The following is a 23446-nucleotide window of genomic DNA, read 5'->3' on the forward strand; positions in this document are numbered from 1 at the left end:
AATATGTACACATATGTCGGGATTCATACCTTTATATTGTATACTGCCATATGTTTATTTAATTATCACATTTTTTTATTACAAGATTATATTAATTTATAAAACAAACATTAATTGAAAACTAAAAACTTCACCTAAACTTACGACAAAGAAATCTGTAAAAACAACACAAAATAAAATTAACCTAATAAGCCGGCTCCACAATATCACATACACATTGCTGGTTTTTTATTGTGGGAAATAAAAACACTCATACAAACTACGGAATATTCTAGCATTCGCGTCGGCATCTGTCCGAGTTCGGCGACAATGTGTAGCCGGTATAACTTTCTGTGATCGTGCACACCCATCCCTGCTCTATCTAGAGGGGTCTCTATGTCTGACAGACAGACGAGAATAGGGGTTCTTTTGAAGCATTTGGATAGGTATCACAAGTACTCTAAGGGTCAGTATCACCAGTCAAATATGACGTTAACTTCATCTGTGCACACCCACCGATAGATACAATGGCGAACTCTGCATGTTGGGCTAGGATTAAAGTTAAAGTCAAAGTTGACTCGTGCAACGCTCCCAAAAAGTACGTAGCCTCCTTATAGACAATAGACCTTTCGTAACTTTGACCCTTTTTTTGAAAATGACAAAATGGGATGAAAAATCTGACTATCGAAATTCAAATCGAGTCTACGACGGACAAACCAGACTAAACCCGACATTGGCTTCTTGTATCTTCTAAAATGATCCACGAACGTCATATTTATTGGTGGAAATGTACTCGGACGAGCAAATAATGGACGATTTCATTGTTATCTATTAACACTGAGTATAAGTGGAAGCCATTGCATGGCAATTATTTTTGTGTGGGTTGTTTTCTAGTTCCAGTACTTCCAATATATCCAACAAGTTGAATGGAGTTTTCCCCGAGCGCAATATCTGAGAAATTCAACCCTAGTATGTCTGTTATATTCTTCTGCAGATCTCCTTTTCATATGGATTCATCAGACGTGTTGGTAGTCCGGAGAATCGCAGTCCATCGAATGGCAGAGAACCAGCCGCAGGTCGAAGTCGGCGGTGGCCACCACGACCAGCGCGGCCGCCGACCACACGCCGGCCACAGTTTTCATCGCGATGCGCGACCACTTGTACGATCACAGAAATTTTGAATAAAAATATAACCTCTAGCCAAATATTTTTTTTTTTACAACGCTGAAATGTTGAATGTTGATTTCTGAATTGGAATAGTTGTCAAATGTCTCAAATGTGTCAAATGTGTCAAATGTCAAATGTACTGTCACCCATACAGATTCTGCCGTAACCATGGATTTAGTACTTCGTACAGCGTTTACAATCATTGAGCTTTCCAATTGTACCTTAGTAGGTACTTCGACGAGTTGTTAGTTACATGGAATTAGTATTCCATGGGCGTAATTTCTATGCCGGAGTACTACCTAGTAAAAAGGGTAGAATTGGACTCGCGCTCCCATGGTCCCGTACAAATTTGCAAGTCTGTCTTCTTCTTCATAGTCGTATTCCTCATGGCTGGGGGTCGTGGCTATTACGTAGAATGAAACAACTTTCTTGGCATTCTTAATGGAGTGTTTTGCCATTGCCTTCTCCATTTCACACACAAGTTAATAAGAATCAACCAGTGTGCAGGTTTCCTCACGATGTTTTCCTTTATCGGAAGCAAGTGGTGGACGATGAAAACTACTATACATGAGTCAGATTGGTATACAAACTCATGTGGCACGAGTAGGATTCCAACCTGGGACCTTTCGATCCACAGGCGGGCGTCCTAACCATTAAACCATCACCGCTTCAAGTCTGTACCTAGTACTTAATACACAATGAGCAGTGACCTAGCTCATCTTCCTAATTTACCGGGATTTCGCGTAACTTGCGATGGCCAGCCGCACTTCGAGTATCCCGTGATGATGCATGATAAGCACGGTGCACCCAGGATCTCGGCTCCCGACGAGTTTACTCAACGATTTGCTGCTCGCGCACGAAAACAAAAGGTCGTCTTTTTTGTCACGTATTTAATTTAAAAATGATTCTTCCACTTGGTACAGTAAAAAACGACGTTCGTTCCAGGCAAAGTTTCATTTACTGATATACGTTCCTATGTTAAGTTCTTTATGGAATCAATATCAATCAATATTATAAATAGGTGTGAAAGTTGTGAGGATGCACCTATGTCTATGTAGGTATGTTTGCTATTCTTTCACGCATTTACTGGACGGATTGCTATGAAATTTGGTACACAGGTAGAATATAACCCGGAATAACGGGTACATTTTATCTCAAAAATCCCACAGGAGCGAGGCTCCGTAGCGCAGTTAGTAATATGATTACGAAAGATAAACATACAACCTTCGTGTTGTGGGCCGTTGAGCGTTGTCCATTTATTAAAGTTCCATGTAAATACATTCAATAGATGGACGAAACAAAAGTCTTCTTTAAAAACATGTTATCCATTGCTGGGTAATTGTCTTCCATAATTTTCCCAATTTAAGTCCATTACCCCACGAAAACAAAACAAAAATGAACGACAGGCAAAATACTTTAATAGTTAACATTCCAAAATACACAACTGCTCAAGTAAGTATATCCAAAACAATATTATTAATAACAATAATCAAAGATTCAACAAAGCATTTCACGAGAACAGATAGCTAGCACAAAATGAATGTTTCACAATCTGGCTCCACAACTGGTTAGTCTTCACTGAAAACAAAATATGTATATAATATGGTGGCGTGCTACAGTCTACCTCGTCGCCGATGGAGCAATTTTTTTCCATTTTTGCACAAGCTCTAAGCTAAGATTTTAAGATTTATTTTATTTTGGAAATAAACCGAAAGCTTATCTTTTCTGAAACATCAAAAAATGATGTCCGAATTCCGTGGAATTAACAATCCGGGTTGTATTGTAACATTAGACTCTGTGTGAAACAAATATTTATAATTTGAAACAGACAGGTTATTATTTTGCAATTAAATTTTTAAATCAAAGATTTGGTCTTTGGTATCAATATCTGGACGTCAACCGTATTTCAGCTGTTAAGGCTTTTTATCCCTCGACATGCATTTGTTGCCAACCACGCCGAAACCTGTCGAAATCATCCCGCCATCTAGCTCGTGGTCTACCTCGATGCCTGCGCCCTTCGGGAACCCAATTTGTGGTGATCTGTGCCCATCTCTCTGGCAAAAATGACTAATAATAACAAAGAATATTTTTAAGCTGTAATATTTTTAAGTTTATAGGAAGCGCAGTCTTGCCAAAAAGTTCCAAATTTGTTTGAACTACCATTTACCGACATGTGAATTTGAAAAAAATAAATTTGTTTGAACTACCGACACGTGAATTTGAAAAAAAAAAATGTTTACACAAATCGATAGATCCAGTCATCAGTACTGGGAGTCTTTTAACACATATATTATTGCCCTTGCATGAGGCCGGCGGTGGCGATGGCTCTGGCTGAATGATTGCGACTCGATTTCTAACACTAGAGGCCTGAGTCTATAATATTGTAACTATATTAACTTATTGTTACAACATTATAGACTCAGGCCTGTAACACATTTTTTGAATTTAAAATATAGACAGGTTATATTACAAGCAGCAACGGTAGCGGCCCTTGCGCGAGACAGGCGGTGGAGGAGTTTTTGGCTGAATGTACTTGTTGCACTCGTCGAAGCACAACTGTTCTTTGTTGAATAGATCTCTGCGCATTCTGAGCTTCATCTGCGCAGCTTTCTTTGCATTGTCGTACGCGCTGCATCAAAATCAATAAATTATTCAGATATAAAAACTTCACTACCTCTTTTTACATCAACATGTAGAATCCACACTTCCATACCTACATTAGTGTGAAATATTATAAACGCGAACGTGTGATAAACCGGCAAATGACGTACGGAACAAGCCGCTATCTAGCTATGCCGTTTCCGCTGGCCCTGGCAGAAGGGGCAAACCCAATAAGTGCCGGTTTGATATCGTCAATTATAATATATGCGTGCCAATGTTCTGAATACTAGGGATGCCGACGACCGTGCGAAGTAGAAGAGAAAGTATGGAAGTGAACCCTAGTCTCCGACGCTCTACGGCTGCGGGAAAACGCGGATGAGATACTGACCGCACAGCAGCCCGACCAGGATAGGAGTGGGTGTGGAACCAGCTCCTCGCCAGGTTGCGCGCCGCCAGGATCATGACCAGCAACATCAGGCAGCAGAAAAACAGACAGAGCCACATGCCGTGCTGAAATACATTGCTTTAGATCGCCCATATCTTCTTGTTATTTTGCGTTATTGTTCTTTTAATATACCTTGACATACATAGGTCATATTGGCCATAGATTTAGAAGAGCCCCGCGCGCGGCTCCATAGATGGACTGCATTTAAAACGCGCCAGTATCAGTAGACAGCCATTATTATTTGTTATCAGCTGGTTATCAAGTGCAGTTTGTAAATTTTTACATTTATTGAACATTTTAGTATATTTTTTTGTTTACGCCAATTTGGAATCTATTAATTGACAACAATGACGTGAACTGTTCCCAATTGCACAAGCAGAGCGTTTGTTTTAATAGACAATAATACTAGTATATATTTTAACAGTTAAGTCACTCGTGTCATTATTGTAGTAGAATTTCTAATACACATATACTATGCTACGATGGATTGAAGACAGGCGACATTTGTTAAAATTACTCGGCAAAAATAATACATTTTGTATTTTCTTTGAACTAGCATAGTATATGTACAAGGAACAGTTGAATTTTTTAATTTGAGAATATTCAGTACTCACCACAGGTAATAAAATGTTAACACACAGAATCCTTCTGATTAATGCGATGAATGGTACTGAAAACTCGCCTGTGGGTAAAGTCCTTGTTATATGGCTGCGGTATACGGCCAGGACCATGCCTGTGATTTCTGCCGTTAGCTGCCTCAGGCCCTGTGTCCAAATCATACGTGTATACACATTTGGCTAGTTGACAATTTTACCTTTTTATGATTGTTGAGTTTGTTTTTATAGTTTCATTTTTTTTTAATGTACTTTCCAATCAATTTTAAATCTTTGTATTCAGTATTCAGCTCCATTGTTACAGTCTATAAAATAATCAGATTTACCTAGATTAAACATATTTTTTACAATTCTTTGACTAAGTCAACCTACCATATTTAGGTACATGATAATAGGATTCATTTAAGGCACAGTGCACGCTGTGACCGATTTAATAAAAAGAAAATAAAATGCATAAAGGTATTTAAATAACCAAAATAAAATAATTAAATACTTATCAGTTTAAATTATCACTTTTATTAATTACGACATTTACTTTTTTTGTAATGCTTTTGACTCCAAAATCCGTGACGTCACAATACATTACTGTCATAAGCTACATATAAAATGTTGTTATTGACAATAGAAAAAAGTATCTGATTTGACTAGTTGGAGAGTAGCCAATTGTCCTGTTGCTGGGTAAAACCTTAACTTTTGCTCACGATTACCAGTTAGTACAATTTTCGACGGTTATAGTGAATGAAGGAATTATTGATATAAATCATTCTAGCAGTGAATAAAATATAATCTGGCATTTACCAATCGCGCTTCCTTATCAAGATCTTCGTTGAGAAACCTCTCTGTCTCCTGCACCTCGCCAAGATAGTGCTTGATCGCTTGCTTCAGCGACATGTCATTGAACCGCAGCGACTTTTGCAATGTATTGACTGTTTTCTAGTTCGAAAATTCATAAAAATATCTTGGTTAATACTCGTAATTATTGAAGATAGTTTTAATTTGCTTATAGGCAGATCGCTTAATTATGTCTTCGCTGGCGCGGCTGGGTGAGAGAGCCGTGGGGTAATTTCTACCAAGGGGATTGAGACCAAGTTCCCGGAACATGCAACTATCAAGATTCACTTTGTCATCTACACGCTTTGTACCAACTAAGGCTCTCGGCAATGGTGCGGTGGGAATGAAGTGTTGACGTTGAATCAAATCTAGTTAAGTAGTAAGTGTAATTCTCACATTGAGCTTGTGCGTGTATTGGAACATGGGCAGGATGGTGTTCAGGCGAAGGTCCTGCAGAGTGTCGGCGGCGGCGCGCAGCTCGGCCGGGAGGGGGCCGTAGCCGCCGCTGGCCGCCACGCTGTCCGCCGTGCGATCCAACGCGTCAGACAACAGCGCCATCTCCCGAGACGTTTTGCTGAACTGCTGCTTACTCCGCATCAAAGTATCCGGAAGTCTAAATACAAGGCTATTAATAGGCTTTTGAATGACTCAAGCATTGGTTACGTTTCCCTGTTATACTAAAAGTTGAGTTAACAAGACGTAAATTGTGTACAATGTTGCTGCGCTGCCGCGTCCGGCACGCTCATTACGTTCGCTCGCCTCAAATGCTCATGTTTTAACCTAACAATTACTAACATAAAAGTTGCACTAGTTCTCAAACTACTGTTAAAAAATACACTAGCCGATCTTACAAATCCACATAGTATAAGAAGTACTTACTAGGTTGCTTAGAGAGGGCGGCACGTGTTAATCTAACCTCTATAAGTATATATTGTACCTGTCAAGAGCCAAGTCGGAGAAGCAGGTGTCAGCGAGTCGCAGCAGTTTGAGCTTGGCGCCGTCACTCAGCATAGTCATACGAGAAGATAGCACGTGTTTCGGCGCCTGGGCCTGCATCTCGTCCAACGATCGCAACAAGGTTTTCGAGAATATAAATATATGCCTGTCTTCGCGGGCGAATCGGTCAAGATTAAATACCTGTGTACATAAATTTGCAAATAAACAATTGCATTTCTAGCAAAAAAACGGTTAAAGAACAAGACATTTTATATATTATTTTTAATAGAAATATTCTATAGATTCATCGACATTTTCCGTACAGTTCTTAGAATTGTCGAACGCGGGAGCACTAGAAATAACACCTTGTTTTCTATAAATGCATTACTGTAAGCGTGACAATGGTCTGACAGCAAAAAATCAAATCATTTATTCAGTAATTAGGCCTTCACAGGCACTTTTTCACATCACATTCTAAATTAAATGATGTTTACCAAAGCTACAAACTACTAGTATTTCGGAACGACCACTGCTGAGAAGAAATGCCGAAAGAAACTCATTAAAACAGTGTTGGTTCCTATTATGCCAGAAGGGCTTACCATTTTTGAAATATAAATTTATGCATAATTTTTTAGCTTGAGATTTCGACAACCGTGTGAAGTAGAGATCACTAAGTAGGAAGGCGTAACTTGGGCTTCGATATACAACGGCTGAGGAAGACACCAGGAAGCGCTAAGGCCCAAACCCAAAGGTAGGCCATAAACCAATTAGAGGTCTAGAGGCAAAATATAAACCTCACGACAACCCGGAACTCGGACTCGACTTCAAGTGAAACGGGACGAAGCAGAAGTATCAGCAGCAGAAGTATGAAGTAGAACAATCTAGTAAAATACGTTAACTTTTGAATGGGCAGCGTTGTGTTAGTAACGATGTTGTATATTAAGCATTTAGTGATTGGTAAAGTCTTACCCAATAATAGTGGCGGCGATGATTAAATTTAGGATACATAATTTGGTCCAAGACAGAGCTGAGTCTGTAATTAGAACTGTGGTTGGCTTCGTCTCGAAATTGTAACTTCTCGATGTCTATGAAGGGGTCCACTATAAATGTGTACATCGCACTTTGCGTGGGATTCCTGGGAACGAAGACAAACCAAAACTAACGAAGACATTTTTCAATTTGGTCTAACTTGACCAATGTATTCTAAGGTCGTCTAAGGCGAATCATTTGGTTAGATTTTCTAGTTAGAATCTCTTATAGATCTCCAAATTAAGAGTCAACTGGTGACGTCAATTGAGAACAGTCACTCACGCAAAGCTATGAAAAAGCAATTACAATGACCTCGTGCACTGAATTGACACAAAGGATCTTACACTAGAGGCTCACACAGGCAGCGCTGTAGAAAGGCGGCCGCCAGGAAAATGATCGATGTTACCACGGCGCACACGAGAAACACCACTATTGTCAGCAATATTGCACTGTAACACAAACAGTATCCTGAATTGGGACGACGATCACAGATATTTGTTTGCGATACGGAGCCCCGAGTACACCATCAGATCATACTTATCATAATAATTTATCATGAAAACTAAAGCGACTTGGAGTATAAGCGGAAGTAGGTGAAATGGCAACTTGCAAGATTTGATTATATAGAGGTAGACAAAGGTAGACAGGACATATTTCACTCACATGTACATACACCTCGCACCAGCGCCCCTGCTAATTAAACAGCAGAAGATGAATGTACCATCAAATTTGGGCCGCAAGCCTAGGAAGCCGTGGGGCAAACCAAGCAACAGCACGAGAGGGATCTGAAATTTGTAATTAATGTCTAGATCTTTAGTGTCTGTAATAAACCTTAGGTCTAAGTGTATGACCAGGAATCCCTCCAGAATGTGTCGTATGAAGATACAGAGAAATTATTAACAGTTATATCTTAAGTATACCTGCATTTACACATATTTCTAAATTTCATTTTATATTTTTCTATTTTTTATAATCAGTATGTTATTAATGTTTGATGTGACATGTACTATATTGTAAATAAATAGCTATTAAGATACTTGAATAAAGATTTTATTTATTATATTATTTGGTATAAATGCGCGGGGAAGAGGGGAGCGTGCGTCGTTTGCGAGATCGTCCATACATTTTTTAGTTTTTAGTTGAGTTTTGGGACACCTACTAATATTTTAAATGCGAAAGTTTGTGAGGTTGTATGTTTGTTACTCTTTCACTCAAAATCTACTGGACGGATTATTATGAAATTTGGCACACGGGTAGAAAATAACCTGGAATAACAGATAGGGTACTTTTTATCCCCAAATTCTCACTAGAACGAAGCACCGGGGCGCCGCTAGTCCTTTATGAAGTCAGCCTTACCAATAAAATACAGATTATCCAGAAAAATATTTTACTTATAAGTGGAAGATATTCGTTCAGGATTTTCATTCTGTATGCGTCTATTTCGTCTGCCACTAGGTACATTTTTTGGATCGTAAACCAATACCTATGTAAGTAAACATGACCCAATTTCCCTGTAAATAAAGAATTCAGTTCATTATGAAAATACCATTAAAGTAACTTTTTTCTTTTCAAAATATAACAAACACCAAAAATGAACTTTATTCTAAATATTGATGAAAAATTGTAATAGCATTCTGGCATAGCTATGCACAGATGGAAGTAAGAAAAAGTTCTTTCTTTCGATAAGTGGCTATGACAAACGGAAGGACAGATAGATGTGACTAAATTTATTATAACATACATGCGATATTCAACGCTTCACGGTAATGAGCGAACGTGTGAGTTTGGTATAAGTCCAGTCTTGCGTCGACATAGTGGTAAGAGCGTAATCCTTCAGCCACATCTGCGTACAGACCCTGATCGCGCAGGTTCGTCACGGTATCCAGCACCTTCGTCAGATCTGGTATCTACACAATAAAAACTACCTTTATTCTTTACAGTCAGATAAAAACTATAAGAAGGATGAAAAGGGTGCCTTAGCAAAAGTTGTTCAGCTTGATTAGCATATTCTTTTAACGTATGAAACGTATATTATTTATGTTAAAGGAAAATGCTTTTTTAATATTTTGAGGTAACAAAAATGCAGAGGATGTCACGGTTCTCGCTTATACCTGGACGTGTGGGGTGTTGGTGTTGAACTGCATGATGTGGTGTTTCCACTGCAGCTCGACGCAGGCCGGCGCGGCGCAACTCTCCAGGGAATGCAGCAGCGTCCGCTTCACTTCTTGGAGCTCTGTGCAAAATGAAAGAAACATTGAGATTTTATCATTTCCTCCATATAATAAAATTATTTCCTTTCAAATACTTGGTTGACTGGAAGAAATTCCTTTCTGGGAAAAGTGCGCTTTGTACGCGTCTCTTTCATTATTTTAATGCTTTCTCTGTATGTCTTTTCTTCGAGCAATAAAGAGTTTACAGACAAACAATGCGAACTTAAAAAATAACTAGTTTCAAATTACAAACTTTTATCTAAAATGCAGTTGTATTATGCGACCCTCGTATTCCCCTTAAATTAAATGGGAAAATGTATAAAATAATCATCAGACGTAGTATTGATTGAATGACCCGAGTGTGAGGCGACGAAAGTGACAGATGAAAAGATACAGCTTTGATACGGGAACAAAGTCATATTGCAAACGCAAAATTTAACTGTAAAATTATTTTGTTTAAATTTCGGGTATGGCCACCTCAAATTGTTTTATTCATTTATAGTAGAAATCCTATCATTATGTCATAATTCGAGTGGTATTGGATTATTTGAATATTTATTGCCCAAAACCTCAAAATTTTCTAGTCACGGTGCTGTTTTGTTGCACGGATTTGATTTCCATGATCTACATCCCGTTACCGTTTTGTCTGTGATTCGCAGTTTTTTAACGCGGTAAATAAAAACTAAACTCTCATACAAAATGGTAATATAGGTACCTATATACTTTACGAACCTGCTTTAAGTTGATCGGCCAAATACCAGAGAATGGCGCCGTCTTCTTTCAAGCTTACCAGGTCAGGATGCACGTCATCCATCTGACGCGCAATGCTCATCAGTGACGTTATAGTTGACCGACGAAAAGTCCATTTAAAGATCGACTCTTTATTGTAATGAAACCAATGATCTGAAACATAACGTTTTTCTCGGCCATAGATAAAATACCTAGGGGTTGGGCTTTGAAATTCTATTCAATGAAAGGTAGGTACAAAGGGCACTATGGCGTACACACAAAAATATAAAATACTAACGGCTCTCCCCGGTTTCGCTCGGGTAAAACTATAATAAATTATATATTACAACCTTCATCAGTAATCACAAATTCAAATTCAAAATTTTTAACGACCTCGGTGGCGCAGTGGTAGAGTGCTTGCCTCTGAACCGAGAGGTTTCGGTTTCGGTCCCCGGTCGGGTCATGATGGAAAATGATCTTTTTCTGATTGGCCCGGGTCGTTGATGTTTTTCTATATACATATGTATTTGTTATAAAACATAGTATCGTTGAGTTAGTATCCCATAACACAAGTCTCGAACTTACATTGGGGCTAGCTCAATCTGTGTGATTTGTCCGTATATATTTATTTATTTACTAGTTTTAGTATTGATTGATCAAGTCTTTCAAATCCATAAGCGGAATTGTTTGTTAGGTTATTCACATACGACGATTAAACACACCTACGTTTGAGGAAAAATAATTTCAGAAATTAATAAAACAACATATATTCAATGCACAAACGACTAATAATTGTCACACAACACATAAAATATAACTATCAAACAACGTGTTTAAATAGAAAATTATACGATATTAATACAAGGAAAATTAATTCCACCCGCATATTTTTTGATAAATAATGACGGAACACGAATTTATTTTTGTACGAATTGCAGACACATGATAAGTATTTTAACCGACTTTATAAAAAAGGACGTTCAAATATAATGGGTATAAACCAATTACGAATTCCTTTTCAATAGATTTAGGTCAACGTACCTATAGTTAGCCGCATTTATAATAATATTAGGTGGATACATACCTATTTTATGTGCACTAAATAGGTATGTTGATTTATTGATTTCCAATTTTTTTTTACACACATGTATGTATGTGTGTATGTACGTATGTATAATTGTTTGTACGCGATAACTTTTGAACCGTTGGTCTGATTTTCATGAAATTTAAAAGGCACGTAGGTAGGATCTATCAATAGAATTTTATTTTAGTGGGGCAACAAAATCGGTTAAGTCTTCTTTGAAACATTCACAATTTTGTAAAAATTAATTGTGTTCGCTAGTTAATTAAGTAATATAATTGCCCAACTCACCGATGAAAGCATCATATTCACGTTTAGGTATAGGAGGTTCGGGCAGCTTCTCCCAAGGCTTAACCCTTAGCCATTTTGGAATTATAGATCCGTCGTGTAAATTCTTACAGAGGCTCCTCGTGTAGTTACAAATAGCTACGGTGATATTTTGCACGCCATCTTCCATTTGTTGCTCCGTTAAGTGGAAACCCCACAAGCCGCATCTAATAAACATTCAATAATATATAATATCACAGCTTCAGCCGGAGGCACAAGAAGCGGTGGTGGTGTAATGGTTAAGACACCCGCCTGTGGATCGAAAGGTCCTAGGTTCGAACCCTACTCGTGCCACATGAGTTTGTATACCAATCTGACTCATGTGTAGTAGTTTTCATCGTCCACCACTTGAAAACATGTGGTGAAGGAAAACATTGTGAGGAAACCTGTACACTGGTTGATTCTTATTAACTTGTGTGTGAAATGGAGAAGGTAATGGCAAACCACTCCATTAATAATGCCAAGAAAGTTGTTGTGTGTGTTTCATTCCACGTAACAACCACGACCCTCAGCCATGAGGAATACGACTATGAAGAATATATAATAATAACAATATATTATAAATAATAACAATAAGCATGATTTCAAATTATTGTTTTCGTTTATAAATTGCAGATACATGTTTTTAAATAGAACACAATGTCATTTGAAAGTAAATTATGCAGAGAATCTATAAAAAATCTATAAGTATATACTTATATGTAAAAAATATATATTTATTTCTCCTTTTATATATTTATACATATATAAATAAGTATGTAAAAGGAGAAGTTCCGACTGACTGAGGTATAGACGCACGCACAGCCGTAACCGCTGATGGAAGAAACGTGAAATTTGGGCAGATGTTCATGTTCATAATGTGATTTAAAAAAAAAATAACCTTGAAAGGGAGAAATAGGGATTGAAAGTTTGTATGAAAAAATAATAATCTCTAAATCTGTAAATTTCGGCCGCAGTGGTCATAATGTTTTGAGAACCATCCTCCAACTATTGTGTGATCGTCTCCGGCTCTGCTACACACCACATTATTTGCGTACGTACATGTACAGACTCAACGCTGTCAACAAGATGATGGCGAGGCAGCACTTGCGGTGACATTCGCACTTGCGGTCGAAGTGGCGCCGCTTTCTTGTCTGGAATATAGTGCGGTGAAGCGCAACCTTCCTGCAAACAAACTTGAACGATTAACGCTAGAAATTTAAGCGATCCGATTTTGACGAAATTTCTAATATAAAAAAAAGGAGTTCGGGCTGTCCGTTGATAGATCAGTCAGCATATGTACTCGTATGTTTGTAGCGCGATAACTTTCAAACCGTTGGTCTGGTTTTGATGAAATTCAAAGGTATGTAGGATCTGTCAATAGAATTTTAAGTTGATTTAATGAACGTAAATCTAAAATTGTACGTGTTTCGCTTCTAAAATAACAAAAGTTTCATACTAATTTCCACTCCCTATTTCTCCCCTTTCAGGATAGAATATCGGATACAAAGTAGCCTATATTTCAGGATAGATTTCGAGTGATGCGCGTTCAAACATATAGACAGACAGACAAAAATTTCCAAAACTATATTTTCGTCATCTATATCAGTATCTAAGTATATTCCATGAAGAATTTAAAAATAAATCCAATGTACAAATTTGACCTTTCTTCAATTTTATTATATGTATTGAACTGGGGTATTATTTAATCTGTGGTATTGATAATGATGATGATATTGATAGCTGTATTATATTTACCAAGCATAGAACAGTAAAACGGCTGTCGTCAAGAGTGCGAGGACGAATGTGAGGGGTCCGGAGAGGAGGGCAAGCAAACTGCAGACGCCTTGAGTCTTCAGTTTTACATTAAACTGGGAAACTGTGAAGGCTTCTGGGACAACTGAAAAATTATAAGTCTCGGGATTAGTCAGTCAGTCTCGGGATACAATTATTCATAATAAATTATTCAAATAGTAATGTGTTTGAAAGTAAGAAAATATCGATGCCACTGAATTTCTAAGTTATGTCTGTTGTATGTACCTAATAGAAGCCTTTTACAATGCAATTGTTAACCACGAAAACTGTTCGCAACACCTCATACACGTACTGTATCCCATGCACAGTCTCCGCTGTGCCGCATGCCAGCGGATCTCAACGCGTTCCTGAACCAGGAACCTGAGTGTGATGTGTTCGTGGATGGATGGAAGACGCTTGTCAGGAATTGTTTGCAGTTTTGTGAGATTGATGAATGTGAGTCAACGTGTTTAGGATCATAATATTGTGTTTCTCTAAGAATTTTTTGTAAGTGCCTATTTTTTTGACGACCTCGGTGGCGCAGTGGTAAAGTTCTTGCCACTGAACCGAGAGGTCCCGGGTTCGATCCCCGGTCGGGTCATGATGGAAAATGATCTTTTTCTGATTGGCCCGGGTCTTGGATGTCTATTTATATATGTATCTATTTATAAAAATATAGTATCGTTGAGTTAGTATCCCATAACACAAGTCTCGAACTTACTTTGGGGCTAGCTCAATCTGTGTGATTTGTCCTAATATATTTATTTATTTATTTATTTATTTTATTTCTTACTAAATACTTGAAAAGGATACAATATATTTGTGTACCGTTATATTTAGCTAAATAAATAAACAAACAAAGAAACGAACGAACGAACGAACAAATAAGTAAATGATCCGATCGAAAGCGGACTGAGTTTCGCGGCTTGCAAAGAAGCCGTCCAAGCTGCCTTTTGGCACACGAACATACAACTTGTTTATTTTATCTCGAAATTTCTCTGTCATTATGCACTTGCTCAGGACAAATTGACGAATTTTAAATTGTTTTTAGTCGAGCAAAGCATACCGTTAGAAACGGAGGTGTAAATCTAATGTTTTGTTTATTTTATTTGTATATAAATATATAAGGACAAATCACACAGTTTGAGTTAGCCCGAAAGTAAGTTCGAGACTTGTGTTATGGGATACTAACTCAACGATACTATATTTTATAACATATACATAATTATATAGATAAACTTCCAAGACCCGGGCCAATCAGAAAAATATCATTTTCGATTATGACCCAACCGGGGATCGAATCCGGGGCCTCTCGGTTCAAAGGCAAAGGACTTTACCACTGCGCCACCGAGGTCATCAATATCTTCTCTGCCAACCCAACTAAAGTAAGAAAAAAATTCGGATGCTCCTTAGAAGTTTCGGTTCTGTTCCTACTCCTGTGACTGTGACTTGGGGTGGTGTATTTAACTGACCTACTCAAAGTAATTTTTGTATGTTGACATTTATGTAAACGCATTTTACGTGTTAATTATCAAAATAATGCTTATTAACTAATTAATAGACCAGTTACTTATGTTTAGCATATACATCTAAATGGTAATTTTACAACATTAACAAACAGCAAAATAATTATTTATTCAGCATTATTTGGTCAGCAAGAAATAGCCAGCAGAGTCCAGCAGCAGCCCCATTGACACACCAAGGACCAGCCATGAAGAAAACTTCTCAATGGTTAACTGTACGGTCATCAGAGCTATCTAGCTTTTATTGACACAGGCTGCAGTGTGTCACAAGCTTTTACCTAACCAATACAAGTTTACTATTCTTAGTTTTTTATAGCGTGATCGGACTCCGTCGAACCTGGCAATAAATTGCGGACCTATTTCAGTTAACCAAATATACTTTTTTGCTCGCCAAAATACGAATACTTTGCAGACGTTTAAATAAATAACACCCATAAAATAGAGTACAACTCGCTTCTTCCCAAAGCACTATAGTTACCTAAGCAATGAAGTACTTAATTGAAGTAAATCTAGTTAGGTATTACCACATCCGACATTATGATAAAACTAGTACCATACTGTGTGAATTCTGGCTTCTGCTGGGGAACCATCAGGTCCATGAAGGTTGGCGCCGCAGTGTACAGGAAACCGATCTGAGATGGGTATGGCACGAATTCCATATTGATTGTTGGAAAGGCTTTCGTGTGAGCGTATTGTGGTCGATTAAATAAATTAATCCGATTAACCTCCCACGAATACACAAAAGGCTTTCTGCGGTAATCAGGGTGATTTGGGTAGTTTTGTTGTTCCAATAAGTCTAATTGGTCCAAGAGATTGTTAAACGGGTCTTCTTCGTTTGCAATATTCGATAATCTTAATCCCAATATATCTGTAATATTCTTCACCAATTCTTCTTTTGATATAAATTCATCAGGCGTGTCCGGATAATCACAGTTCATCGAATGGCAGAGAACCTGCCGCAGTTTGAACTCGGCGGCGACGGGCCAGCACGCGGCCAGCACGACCAGCGCGGCCGCCGACCACACGCCGGCCTCAGCTATCATCGCGATACACCTTGCACGGTCACAGAAATTTTTAATAAACCAGCCAAACTCTGTCGATTTTTACAACGCTGAAATTTTAAATACCTTTTTGAGTTAGAATAGTTCTGTCAATCAGAATTTGTTTTTTTACATTGCGGTAGAGACAACCATAGTAAATCCGTGGTACCTACTAATTTCATGGTTACGTATACGGAGTAACTACCATGGAATTAGTAGGTACTCCGTACAACGTAAGTACATACTAACTCCTTGGAGACAACATGTAGTTAAAGTTCCCTCCTCCGTGGCGAGGTCACCACGCCAGTCCGCTATGTGGATCTGTGGAGGTCCTGGGTTCAATTCTCAGCGCGGGCCACGTATAAGAAAACATTAGTGTAATGTTCTTATATCTGTGGCGCGGGCAAATCTTTTTCGGTTTAGGACAGGTTCTTTTGTATATACTTATGACCATATTTACCTACGGTTCTGGGTGTAATGTGCCTGTTTCTGTGTTTTTATGACTTTTACGTGGTCACACCGCACCTTTTTAACCCACTGTTACTTGTATTCCCACTATCTAGGATTCGTGGTCCCACTATTTAGTGGGACATCATAGGTATAACTTTGTGGTTCCACTACTTAGTGGGACTGCCAGTGGTATAACATAGGTATTATAACCTTAGAGATAGACAAGCCGAAAGTTTCTCGTGGAGTAAACTCCACGAAAAAAATTAACAAAAGGGCAAAATACTTTAATAGTGAACTGCTCAAGTATATTCCAAACAAACAATAATCAAAGATTCAACAAAGCATTTTCACGAGAATAGAAAATGCTTTGTTGTAGCTAGCTACCTGTGGCTAGTCCAAAATGAATGTTTCAATTTCTGGCTCCACAACCAAAACGTCTTTGTTATTTAAACGGTTTTGTTATACATGTTACCCATGCTTTTTACACATGTTACACGTGCTGACATAACGTCACATGAAAATAGAACTGACATAGATTATTTTGTTTTCTCTAACACATCACGTCTAGGGTCACAATGTGTTTCAGAACGGCATGTGGCTCTGCCTCTTTTTCTGCTGCCTGATGCTGTTGCTGGTCATGACCAGCAACATCAGGCAGCAGAAAAACAGGCAGAAAATCCTGGCAGCGCGCAACCTGGCGAGGAGCTGGTTCCACACCCACTACTATCCTGGTCGGGCTGCTGTGCAGTCAGTATCGTAGATTGGTTTACTCCCAATTAAAATCTCTCGCTCTCATCTGTTCGTTTTCCCGGTTCCTTCCGTAGAGCGTCGGAGCCCAGGGTCCGCTTCCATACTTTCTCTTCTACTTCGCACGGTCGTCGGCATACCTAGTTGTCCGATCATTGGCACGCATATGTCATCCTTGACGATATCAAACCAGAACTTATTGGGTTTGCCCCTTCTGCCAGGGCCAGCGGGAACGGCATAGCTAGATATTTGCCAAATATTTGTTCCCTACGTAATTTGCCAGTTTACGCGAGTGGTGGCCGTATCACACAACAATAATATTTATAACATTCCACACTAATTGTTTGTTGTTTGGAACCAGTTCCTCGCCAGGTTGCGCGCCGCCAGGATCATGACCAGCAACATCAGGCAGCAGAGAAACAGACAGAACCACACGCCGTGCTGAAACACATTGCTCCATTTCGATTTCCATTACTTCTTGTGCGTAATTATTTTTTCTAAATCTCCTTTGGCATAATAATATTGACATAGCTAAATTTCATATAAGAGTACTTACATACAGTATTCTTACGCAATTACGGATACGAGTACATGATACGAGTTGTTTAACTTTATTTAGCTCCAAAAATAATGTTAAGAGAATGATGTAATTGCGATACTCATCAGTATCATCAGTATCAGTTCTGTTAAGTAAGTTACAAGTTAACATTTCGGCTGCACGTCAAACTGAAATGGTAGTTACTATAGACCGATAAGTTAATCGAACTAAATTATGACTGTTTAATTAATGTTGATATGTCCGCTTCGTTGTAATATATAAGTATATAAAAGAGCAATATTTGTTGATTGGAGAATAGGCTGCGGTGAAGTTTATTAATTGTATAGTTAGTAAATTTTATCTAAACTGCTTGCCTCTGAACCGAGAGGTCCCGGGTTCAATCCCCGGTCGCGTCATGATGAAAAATGATCTTTTTCTGATTGGCCCGGGTCATGGAGTACCTATAAATAAATATATTAGGACAAATTTTCCATCATGACCCGACCGGGGTTCGAATCCGGGACCGTATGTTCATTAGATCCCTCATAACTGCTAACGTAATTAACGTAAATAACCAAATGAAGCGTCGCTAGAAAAGAGACGTATAATAATACAAATTAAAAAAAAAATTGATAATAAGGGCAATATAAGTAGATAAAAAATATGAAGAGGTAACAAACTAACACAAATGTACTGTTATAATTTTAATCTTAGTCGGATCCGAGTAACTCCCACAGAAAGAGACCTCGCGTTTTAATATACACTCAGCGCCATCCATCTATTAAGTACATTTCTGAGAGCAGATCATTCCTCAGCGGCACATCTCTGATCGGGAGGCAGTAAATCCCACGGGAACTGTAAAAAAGCTTTCTATTTACAGCGTTTCATTCACTCGGCGCCATCTGATGATTTTTTATGGTACTAAAATTGAAAACATGTCACATGCACAGTCGTTTATTGCAATATAATTTATTTATATACAGTAAGCAGATTCAAAAGTCGTTACAGTTTATAGGAGAAATATTTCTCTGGTAGATGCAGTTAAAAACTTGTGTAGGTCTAGTTCATCAGCTCCATTACTGATAAATTATCACTGAAAACAAAACGTCAACGTATAAATGAATCAAGTTATATTTTATTATGTGATATTTTATATGGGGTCCGCAGTTTATAAGAAATTTTCCAAAGATTAAAGCGAGCATTATATAGTGTTTTTTGGTGACCACTTTTCAGAATCTCAATCAATTTTATTTATCATAAATTGATTTGATATCACATCGTTTTTATTATTCTTAATTTGAAACAAGTTACTTTGCATGTTACAAAGCTGTTGGTGGTCTAAAAGTTTAGTAATTAATTTGTGATATTCATGTATGGGTATACAAATATAGACGCAGTCGATTATTGAATGACAAGTGATTGATTAATTAAGCTATTGGTTTATCTGCTGTGTACTTACATTATGAAAAACAATAAATGATATGAATGGAAGAATACTGACATCGACGCAGAGCAAGAGCTGCTACCGACTCTTGCGCAGGACAGACGGCAGACACTTTGGCATAGAGGGGTCTCTGCACGTGTCCGCACATTTATCGTCCTTGCAGCCTTGCCTGCGCAATCGGCACCACTGCCTTGCAGTCCATTTTGCTTCGTCGTACGCGCTGAATCATAATCAATCGTTTATTCAGAATAAAATAAATGTTTTCTCTAACTGTCGCGTATTGCATCAAATTTATGAGTTAGTGTGATGATCACCAGTAAAATATTGAATCATTGAAACCGATGTTCAACATAATTTTAAACCACTCACAGAAACATCAACTTACGGTTCCGTCAGGGAAGATTCCAAACGTGAGGAAGCGGAAAATTCTGATGGTAAATCATTCACAGACCTAATATTTGAAAAAAGATGTTGTCGGAACAAGTTAATAAATTATGTTGGCCAACAGTTCAATATACTCACAAAAAAAATAGGTTAACTTATCAAAACAACCATGAACTACTATGATTTCGGAAGAAACTGTGAGGGAAATTCTAATTAACAAAATAAGATTGTAATGTAGATTAGATAAGTGTTGAAATTGGCACTGACTACACAGCAGTTGGTCCGGGATAGGACTGAGTGTGCAGCCAGCTCCTCGCCAGGGTGCGCGCCGCCAGGATCATGGCCAGCAACATCAGGCAGCAGAGAAACAGACAGAACCACATGCCGTGCTGAAACACATTGCTCTTGATCGCTCATCGCCAACTCTGACACGTCTATAAACTAAGAAGCCAACATGAACAATCAGTTCGTTTTATACGATAGCCACCTTATTACAATACTCTATAAGCAAAATAATGTTATATTAGGCATTTATTATCGGAATGGGATCGCCATTGCATCTACTCAAGCGATTTAAAAAAGGAATCTAGGAACTCCTTTCTATTTCATGTGCAAAAGTATATTGTCTATTCCATCCGGCCACTGGAAATCTGATCATTCAATGAGATAATGTCATCAAATGATAAATTTAAAGAATTTGTAGTAAGACGCTGTAAGCTTCACGTTTCCGCGGCTTGGGATAGTCTTCCCATGCCCTAGCCCGTCGTCCAGGACGCCGTGACTGTGATGCAGATGCAGCAGCCGGCTCTGGAGATCCAACAGCGGTGTTTTTGTACAGTTTATAAGCCTTGCTATTCTTCTGGGGAAATGTTGAAAGATGATGATTGTAAAAAAATAATCATAGTATTGAATCATAATGATTTTCGTAAATATCAATATTTAATTTAGAACACGTAATATCAAAAGGAATGTGTTGATTAAGGCATGTAACATTTAAAATGAAATTGCATTTGGTCTCAAACATATATTGATGATGTTTTCTCAATAGTTAGGTAATAGAGAAGCGAAACTCTTTTGTTGAGTTGAGAATGTAGAATACTCACCACGGATAATAATATGTTAACACAAAGCATCCTTTTCATATCTGCGATGTATGGGACTGAAAAATCGCCTGGGGGTAAAGTCCTTGTTATATGGCTGCGGTATACGGCTAGGACCATGCCCGTGACGTCTCTCGACAGCTGCCTCAAGGCCTGTGTCCAAATTATATGCAAATTTTATATGGAATTCGAATGAAGCAATGATGGTCAAGTAGTTAAGACGCATGTATGACAAACAAAAACGTCCCGGATTCGAATTCTACTCGTGCATTGGCTTGTTTGTATATCAATCGTGACTCTAGTTTTCATAGACTACCAATTAATTCCTGTGCTGCAATCCGGCAAACCGGTGATATAGATCACTGGTGTGTATATAGATACAACTATCACTAGGTGGCAGTGGTGGTAAATGTCTTGTCAGATGCGGTTAGCACGATTCACACTCACTCGGCTCTATGTAACGCCTCGGTACGCCGAATGGTAATTTTGCGGAGCGATCGTGCGACATACCTTTGCAAGGGTCGAGCAGTATTCATGCGTGCGACTTAAAGCCTGTGTACAATGTATGAATAGCCTAAGATCTGATTGGTAGCGTAACACACATGATTAGAAGAAGACATTCGTGTAAGTATATGTGTATTTTATTTCCATAGAATAATGTAGAAGTTACCAATCGGGCTTTCTTATCAAGATCTTCGTTGATGAACCGTTCTCCTTCCTCCACCTCTCCAAGATAATCCTTGATCGCTTGCTCCGGCGACGTGTGACTAACGTTGAAACGTAATGATTCTTGTACTCTATTGATTGAGCTCTAGTTGGGGAATAAATTGTGTATAAAGAACAGCTTTCTGTAGGCAGGTAGTGGCAGATGATCAGTGTGTCTATGACCTATGCCTTCCATCCATGTACCTATTTTAGAGTTGCGACTGACAAACACAATGGAAAACACCAGTAGTTTTCAGTGCTGTCAGCTTAATTTCCAGGCAACTTATTTTATTTTAGCTAAAATTCTCGAATTCTGTTAAACATAATAACGGTCTTTTGAGATACAAACATAAAACGAAAAAGCCACACCTAGCCTGGCTAGTCTCAGATAGTTACACAGTGTAGCTTGCTTGCCTTCGGCTAAATCTAGGTGCAGCCGGTGTTGTCGTAATGTGGAGGAGATTTAAAAAAATACAAATGTCAATCGTGTACAATCTATATTTAACTAGAATAAGAGTTGTGTTACGCATACTGCATCCAACACTACAATACTGAAGTTTTCCTACGAGTTCAAACACAATGTCTGACGTTATATTGTACGTGTTTATTACTAATTAAATCGATTATCATATTTTTCAATATGTTCTTTTAGAAATAGCCATCATCTAACCTCTGAAAATACCATCTTTATGAATAAATACGATTACGGGCAGCGAAGGAGCTGTGGGTGTTTTATATTGTGATTGATTGAAGTAATTTTACACGTGGGCCGAATCGTGAGGTTCCCTCTATTATGGTTGAGCTACGCGATGGCTGACCCATGCGTCTACTCGTGAACGGGTGCTGCCAGAGGGAACTGGTCATCTCCCAATCAGCACTCTGATCACAATCATAACCTGTTTTGATATACCTTTTCACTATGTCTTTCTCTTGTCTGTACTTTTATATATTATTAGAAAAAAACATTAAGCCCTTCTGGCATGATAGGGACCAACACTGTTCAAATGAGTTTCTTTCGGCATTTCTTCTCAGCAGTGGTCGTTCCGAAATGCCAATAGTTTGTAGCTTGTGAGAAATAACTATAAATATAAAATTTGACGAGAAAAAGTGCCTGTGAATTTCTAAATAAATGATTTGAATTTTATATTGTGACAGTAAGTGCACAGTCTCCTTCAATACAACGTCAGGTATATGCACTCGATGTAATTGATTATACTCCTTGATCCCTAATCCCTTTTTGGGTGCATCTATTCTGGAATCTTTATTTAGGGTGTTGCGTACAGTATAACATGCTCACATTGATCTTGTGCGTGTATTCAAACATCGGCAGGACAATGTTCAGCCGCAGGTCCTGCAGAGCGGCGGCGGCTGTGCGTATGTCAGACGAGATGGTGCCGTAGCTGCCGCTGGCCGGCACGCTGTCCGCCGCGCGCTTCAGCGCGTCAGACAACAGCGCCATCTCCCGAGATGTTTTGCTGAACTGCAGCTTACTCTGCATCAACGCTTCTGGAATTCTAGAAAAAGGCCAATTAAGTGTTTATTATTGGCCTGTTAAAACAGGATTTACTTTTATTTGCAATGTTTTAGATCAAGAACCTAAAAGCTAGCATAGCAACAGTATGCGCAAAATGAGGACGTTACAGGTTTTATTTCTGATCTAACTATAAATACATCACTGACCTGTCATTGTGTATGACGGCGAGATCGGTGCTCGAGTGACACGATAGTGTTGCGCTTTACGGAGATAACAATACTACACTAGACTTGTGGATGTAGGAACTCACGTATTCTTT

At 38.5% G+C, this 23446-nt stretch overlaps 3 protein-coding genes and 1 long non-coding RNA gene across 13 annotated transcripts in view; 1 reads left to right on the forward strand and 3 right to left on the reverse strand.

Moving 5' to 3' along the window:
• The first annotated feature begins 120 nt into the window (after nucleotides 1-120).
• On the forward strand, nucleotides 121-1178 carry LOC128673903 (uncharacterized). The gene is made up of 2 exons (XR_008405125.1): nucleotides 121-857; nucleotides 974-1178. It is a non-coding gene; the product is annotated as an uncharacterized LOC128673903 (long non-coding RNA).
• A 1364-nt stretch (nucleotides 1179-2542) lies between these two features.
• On the reverse strand, nucleotides 2543-8382 carry LOC128673862 (uncharacterized). Its single transcript, XM_053752016.1, has 10 exons — nucleotides 8266-8382; nucleotides 7947-8051; nucleotides 7543-7708; nucleotides 6575-6774; nucleotides 6034-6250; nucleotides 5605-5739; nucleotides 4807-4956; nucleotides 4136-4257; nucleotides 3617-3775; nucleotides 2543-2724 (listed from the first exon to the last, which is right to left on the reverse strand). The coding sequence occupies exons 1-10, from the start codon at nucleotides 8271-8273 to the stop codon at nucleotides 2715-2717; spliced, it is 1272 nt and encodes a 423-aa protein (XP_053607991.1). The 5' UTR covers nucleotides 8274-8382; the 3' UTR covers nucleotides 2543-2714.
• A 552-nt stretch (nucleotides 8383-8934) lies between these two features.
• LOC128673867 (uncharacterized) lies at nucleotides 8935-16542 on the reverse strand. Its single transcript, XM_053752022.2, has 8 exons — nucleotides 15799-16542; nucleotides 13687-13828; nucleotides 12991-13113; nucleotides 11914-12116; nucleotides 10545-10715; nucleotides 9714-9835; nucleotides 9344-9509; nucleotides 8935-9113 (listed from the first exon to the last, which is right to left on the reverse strand). The coding sequence occupies exons 1-8, from the start codon at nucleotides 16286-16288 to the stop codon at nucleotides 8941-8943; spliced, it is 1590 nt and encodes a 529-aa protein (XP_053607997.1). The 5' UTR covers nucleotides 16289-16542; the 3' UTR covers nucleotides 8935-8940.
• A 2416-nt stretch (nucleotides 16543-18958) lies between these two features.
• LOC128673756 (uncharacterized) overlaps nucleotides 18959-23446 on the reverse strand; it is a 39637-nt gene continuing 35149 nt past the window's right edge. For 6 of the 10 annotated variants that reach the window (XM_053751827.1, XM_053751826.1, XM_053751824.1 and 3 more), the window contains 6 exons: nucleotides 22951-23167; nucleotides 21619-21759; nucleotides 20952-21101; nucleotides 20116-20237; nucleotides 19522-19684; nucleotides 18959-19113 (listed from right to left, as the gene is read on the reverse strand). In XM_053751827.1, the coding sequence (XP_053607802.1) occupies nucleotides 19543-19684; nucleotides 20116-20237; nucleotides 20952-21101; nucleotides 21619-21759; nucleotides 22951-23167 (772 nt within the window). In that variant the 3' untranslated portion in view covers nucleotides 18959-19113; nucleotides 19522-19542. Of the gene's footprint in view, nucleotides 19114-19479; nucleotides 20708-20951; nucleotides 21102-21618; nucleotides 21760-22950; nucleotides 23168-23446 lie in introns of those variants that run through there. The other 4 variants (XR_008405120.2, XM_053751825.1, XR_008405121.1 and 1 more) reach the window with 4 other exon arrangements.

Source organism: Plodia interpunctella, chromosome 11 (genome assembly GCF_027563975.2).
Source record: "Plodia interpunctella isolate USDA-ARS_2022_Savannah chromosome 11, ilPloInte3.2, whole genome shotgun sequence".
Lineage (NCBI taxonomy): Eukaryota > Metazoa > Arthropoda > Insecta > Lepidoptera > Pyralidae > Plodia > Plodia interpunctella.

Bases quoted from the DNA above. Each gene is read 5' to 3' on its own strand.
- LOC128673862 (XM_053752016.1), bottom strand. The intron at 6,775-7,542 runs GTAAGACTTTAC...TTATGTACACAG, and splicing joins ATCGCCGCCACTATTATTGG to GTATTTAATCTTGACCGATT. The intron at 4,957-5,604 runs GTAAATGCCAGA...ATTTGGACACAG, and splicing joins TTGATAAGGAAGCGCGATTG to GGCCTGAGGCAGCTAACGGC.
- LOC128673867 (XM_053752022.2), bottom strand. From the start codon at position 16,288: ATGATAGCTGAGGCCGGCGTGTGGTCGGCGGCCGCGCTGGTCGTGCTG. The intron at 12,117-12,990 runs GTACGTACGCAA...AATGTTTATTAG, and splicing joins ACAGCGTTGAGTCTGTACAT to ATGCGGCTTGTGGGGTTTCC. The intron at 9,836-10,544 runs GTTCGTAAAGTA...CATTTTGCACAG, and splicing joins GGCCGATCAACTTAAAGCAG to AGCTCCAAGAAGTGAAGCGG.